The following is a 5,518-nucleotide window of genomic DNA, read 5'->3' as shown; positions in this document are numbered from 1 at the left end:
TTTTGCTCTTCTGACTTCGCTCCATTACAACGCCAGAATTACTTTCTTCTTCAATTTCATGAAATTACATTTTATTTCAACTTGTTCCAGAATGATTTAATGTACACCCGTGCGCGTAGGGCAGCCTACTACCGTCGTCTTGTATCAATACATACAAATCTTGTTTTTATCACGGCAAAATGTAGTAGCGCTCCAGGCATCTAATGAAAGCGCGTGACTCTAAACAACCAAGACTACTAATTTCATGTAATTAATTTGTTCTCTGCCCATCTGATCGAATGGAAATCCTGCCCTGCACATTCAGGATTGCAGTTTCCGCTTTAATATTTTCCTAATTGCATAACATAGAATGCAGGATGATTCTGACTACATTAAGGCACTTTGACATTAACTGTCGTGATTAGAAATGTGACGACAACACCATATCAACAAATTATAGCAAACAGCTTTGGTTCGTAAATGGGCACGGTGCATGTACTCTCATAGATTTTAATACCGACAATTAGAGTACATTTGGATCGAATTGCAAGACAGACTTGTTGGAACCTCACGTGACACCCGATTCAAAAACTGAAATGAAGAAAGACTGCAGAAAGTATAGGCTTCTTTTTCCAAATAAAATATTCTCAGTGTCAAAGTGCAACTTAAAGTTTATCAACAGATGACCCACTCAAAAGTCGCTGATGTAAGAAAAGAAATGAACATTTCGAACAAGAAATTGACCCACAAATATGTCAGATGCTGTATGGGGAAGAGGAATAAAATCTAAAAAATCGAAGGTTGCGTAACCCCCTCTCCAATTTGATATTTTGGCTCACAAAAAGTCCAAAATGTTGGCTAGAGTGAGAAAACCACCTGATTTTAATGCAATTATTTATGTTAAAATCAGTTTTGACGTTCAAGAAATCACAACGGATTCACACAAATTAAAAACACCAAGTATCCCACGAGGTATAGTTTGTGCATCAAAACAGCATCGTCGCCTGGCAACCAAATAAGCACTGCTTTAAGTATTTGTTTCCACCTGAATGACGATGTGTTCAACACACTCTGCTTTTCTGGATGATCGCCGTTTCACCAAGTGCACAATTGGAGCTCAGAGCGCGTCTGTCACTTCTCTCCCGCCCATCTGTCCTCTAATTGGCTGATGGCTAAATCAATTTTCACACTCCTGACTAAAGTAGAACTTGATGACAATCTGCCCTTCCTGTGATATATAGGACATGGTGGCTGCAACACGTAGGTGCTGCATTTGAAACCGAGGCAGACGCCAATGCATTATGAAATAACAGAATACTTCAACTAACTTGCACCATGAGCATGAATTACCCATCAGCGGGTCCCACGCAGAGGTCGACGTCGTTTTTTATAGAAGACATTTTATTGCACAAACCTAAGCCGCTAAGAGAAGTTATTCAATCGCCTTTTTGCAGCCCCGTGGCCTCCCGGATGCCAATCCTGGAGTATGGATACCCATTGATGCCAACGCCAGTATTGGCCCCACATCCACACCATCCGCTCCACAAACCAGAACATCACCAGTACTTCTTTACATCTGGTAAGTCCACATCTTACAATAAGACACGTTAGTGGCCATATAGCAAAATGATACGAATTTGAATAAAGCTGGAAGGTTCATATACCCATTTTCTGAACCTAAATTTTATTTATGACGAATTAAGATGACAAGATGTATATCATTTTTGTTGGTAGATTATTATATTTGACAGTTTTACTTTTTTTTCAGTGTAGGGGTCGTAATTAACGGCAAATTAGGCCACAACATTAGACGCACCATTACAGTCTATGAGACGCAATGAAACAACTGTATTGAAAAAAATATGGTTGAATGTACTCAATTTTATTTTGTCAAGTGGTTGCACAAAATAAAATCCGCATCCAGATTTTGTAAGTAGATGTAGCTGCTTAAAAAAAATCTATCTGAATTCAGATGCTTTTATATCGTGCAACCACTTGACTTGACTTAAATAAAATTGAGTACATGATGCACAGCATTTTTCGGTGTGCATTTCCAAATTGTGTATTTAGAATGATAAAGAATCTATGCTGACTTCTGATTGACACGAACTGATTGATACGAACATCCAATAGGCTTCTTCTGATATTTTGCCCATCTCATTAGGTAAGCAAAATACCCCGTTTCTTTAAACGTCAATTGCAAAGGCAGTTCGTTTAATATTAATAATATCTTAATTGTACATTTTTTACCATCACCGGCGTAATTTTCAGTGAAGACTTCTCATCACATTTTCCTTACCTCTGTCTAATTAGGAGAGGTAAAATATCCCTTGATCGGTTTCTATTCAAATAACACTTGTGGCATATGTCATTGTAATTGTATTCAGACGGCTAATCCAGTTTCATCTTTCTCCCTGTGCAGGGATGCAGATGCCGGCCTTGTTTCAACACCACGCAGACTTACCGGGGAAACACTGCAGACGCAGGAAGGCCCGCACGGTTTTCTCCGACTCGCAACTCTCTGGTCTGGAGAAGAGGTTTGAAATCCAACGCTACTTGTCTACACCGGAGAGAGTGGAGCTTGCCACTGCGCTTAGCCTTTCCGAAACACAGGTAGTCTTATAAATAAATAAAAGAATGAATGAATGAATGAATAAATAAATAATTTTATTTTGGATACATTTTTCATACTGAAATAAAACAAGATAGCAATTTCCTTAATAAAATGGTCCAAGTCCCCGCAATGATTGATCGGCCAATCATCAAACGCTGCATGAAAAATTAGGAGTTTTTCATTCTTTGTGAATTGCACGCATCCGGGCTATATTTCATTTGCTGGCATGCATGTTGTGTTCTAAAAATATAGAAATGACTTTTCCGTTGATATTCTTTTATACATCAACCGTCCTCTCCTCAGGTGAAAACGTGGTTTCAGAACCGGCGGATGAAGCACAAGAAGCAGCTGAGGAAAGCCCAGGATGAGCACAAGACACCCGGGCTGCAGCTGGAGAGAAGCGCTGCAGACAACTCAAGCGAGAGCGACTTGACCGAGAAGAGCGGCAAGGAACTGAAACGTCCACTGGAGCGGGACACATATTTGCTGGAAGAAAGCGACGACGATGTGGATATCGAGGATGACATTTGCTCTACGGATCATCTCCTATAGTAGGCTGCATGCACGTTGTATACGTTTTGTAAATAACGCTGACTTTATATTATTGTCATGACAAATATTTACCGTTGAAAGATGATAAACCTACTATGAAGTTCATTCATGCACCTGCTGAAAAATGTTTAACATTTTTTTTCATCTCTGCAAATAAATCCGAAATATATATGATGGGATCTAATTTAAGGCTTCTGTTATTATAATATCTAACTAATTGTTTACATTTCTTATGGTTTTTTTTTGTTTGTTTGTTTGGGGGTTTTTTTCAGACCGGCGGCCCAATGACGGCTTTTTTTTTACACACTGGCGAATACCTTTTTTTTTCCTGTTTGAATCAACAATTTATGTTTTTTTATTTTAGTTGTTTTATTGGTTTGTTTTGTAATTACTCGACGTCTGCTCTTAAATAATACTGGCATTTAAATTACTGTGCATTCTCTGTAAATTCATTATGCATCCTGTATCAGAAATCCATTTTGTGTTTCATTAATTCGATTAATTTAAAATGAATTGGTCATTCTTTTCTTTGCTGGTTATTTGAAACATGCTGTTATCAACAAAATATGGCACAATAACGTAGTTCAATGCTCATTTTATACGCTCATCTTTAATGTCGATCATTTTTAACTAAAATAAGTCATTTGGGGGGGCCAAGATATGGATGCTATTTGATTTCAAATTTCAAAATCTACATCTTGGGTCACGTTAAGAAGTCTTCGTGCCCTGCGCTGGGCAGTCTGCTGTGTGTTGTGTTTTAAAAAAGGGAAAATACATTCAACATATACGTAACAAAAAAGGAAAATGACAAGTGTCATATTCACATATTTCCTCCATCTGAACTTCTGATGCATGGGTTGAATAAAATTCTGACGACTCTTCATTTTGCTTTAGGTTGTTTGTCTTTTAAATAAAATGACATTTTTAGAAATTCCGGGTTAGCCTCGTAGTAAAATTAAACAAACGAACAAACAAACAGACAAACAAAAAAGACAGTTATTGCATATTGCTTATAACTTTGATTTGACATTATATCAACATAAAATGTACTTCAAAACGTGTACATTTAAAAAAAAATGCAACCTGAAAGAATTTCCGAATAAAGTACTTACCACAGCTACCAAGGTAAGTAAGAAGGTTCCTATAATACCTACTTCCAATCTCCAAGTTATGAAATAAGAGTCCTTATTAACTGCATGCCTACAGTTGTGTTCGTGTTAATCAACACACAATATCACAATTTCAGTTCACAATATACTCAGAATCTTTTGTGATGCAGCGTCTCATTCAGGTTTTTACTTCACTATGATATATTGACAGAAAAAGCTGATTTGTTCCTCTGAAATAATAAAATAGAAATTCTGTGATGGAGTAACGTGTAATGACCAATCCTTTTATGACATAATTGTATTTCAGGAGCATAATGAGCTGCAGCTTCCCTCAATTGATAGTTACAAATAATAACATACACTTGTGTCTTTTATATTGGATTGGTAGTCCTGCCTTTTGTGTTTTTGTATTCAATTTGTAGTCCTGCCTTTTGAAAAGCAGCCCATGCCATGCCCTAATGTGTTTCAGATTATCAGACAGCAGGGGGAAATACAAGAATAGGCCGTAAAGAAGGTGATCAATTAAAAGATTAAGCGTTTTGCAACACATGGCTGCATCTGCATTTGGGCCTAATAGCAGAGCCATCAGCTCATTTTCTCCAAGCCTGCCGCCAACTGAAGCGTCCTTCTCACATCAAAGCATCCACGTCTGCATCATCTTCCCAATGGGCAGAAAGGGATGCTAATTTGAAACCCTTCATGTATAGCAGTGAAAGACTCCTTCAATTAACTGGCTTTCAATGGGGGGAAACGGGTAGGTGGAACTGAAAAAGATGCAGAGACTGAGTCTGGATAGGCAACATTTCTCATTAAATTAAAAGGGCTGTGTCATTTGTTTCCTATCAGGCATCTCAGGATTTAATACTAAAAACACAGAGCTTCAAAGAGTCCACGATGGGTTAAATAGAGACAGTAATCTAATTAAAATATTTCAGAGGTAAATTGAGCTTTGAAAATAATGTCAGAGCACAATTAGTAAAATGAGCTGTGTTCGAGTGTTTCCCATGAAGGGGGGGCGATTCTTCGGGACCCTTCTTTATGGACGAGTAGGAATGGCACCAGATCAGGTGAACCTCAAAGTGTAATGCTGGCACAATATCATACACTATAAAGCAGGAGTCCCTGAAGTCCATTTGCAATCTACAGTTTTGTATAGGTACATGTCGGCTTTCTAAAATATATTTAGCCACTGGACATCACCTTGATTTATTTAGATGTTGCATGTTTACACAACAAAAGAAGATGAAGATGAATATAAAAATGC

The 5,518-nt window shown here is 37.8% G+C and overlaps 1 protein-coding gene across 1 annotated transcript; it reads left to right on the top strand.

The window, feature by feature from the left end:
• Nucleotides 1-1,232: 1,232 nt before the first annotated feature.
• bsx (brain-specific homeobox) lies at nt 1,233-3,858 on the top strand. The gene is made up of 3 exons (XM_086012801.1): nt 1,233-1,558; nt 2,402-2,592; nt 2,897-3,858. The coding sequence occupies exons 1-3, from the start codon at nt 1,315-1,317 to the stop codon at nt 3,143-3,145; spliced, it is 684 nt and encodes a 227-aa protein (XP_085868927.1). The 5' UTR covers nt 1,233-1,314; the 3' UTR covers nt 3,146-3,858.
• The last annotated feature ends 1,660 nt before the right edge of the window (nt 3,859-5,518 follow it).

The sequence above is a fragment of the Filicampus tigris genome, chromosome 17, assembly GCF_054856515.1.
Source record: "Filicampus tigris isolate MCC_2025a chromosome 17, RoL_Ftig_1.0, whole genome shotgun sequence".
NCBI lineage: Eukaryota > Metazoa > Chordata > Actinopteri > Syngnathiformes > Syngnathidae > Filicampus > Filicampus tigris.
The sequence above is the reverse complement of the archived record's forward strand: the minus strand, read 5'-3'. Positions and strand labels throughout refer to the sequence as shown.

What these genes read in the sequence shown, in the direction of transcription:
- bsx (XM_086012801.1), top strand. Translation starts at nt 1,315, where the DNA reads ATGAGCATGAATTACCCATCAGCGGGTCCCACGCAGAGGTCGACGTCG. An exon ending in CCAGTACTTCTTTACATCTG is followed by an intron (nt 1,559 to 2,401) that starts GTAAGTCCACAT and finishes CTCCCTGTGCAG; the next exon opens with GGATGCAGATGCCGGCCTTG. An exon ending in TTAGCCTTTCCGAAACACAG is followed by an intron (nt 2,593 to 2,896) that starts GTAGTCTTATAA and finishes TCCTCTCCTCAG; the next exon opens with GTGAAAACGTGGTTTCAGAA.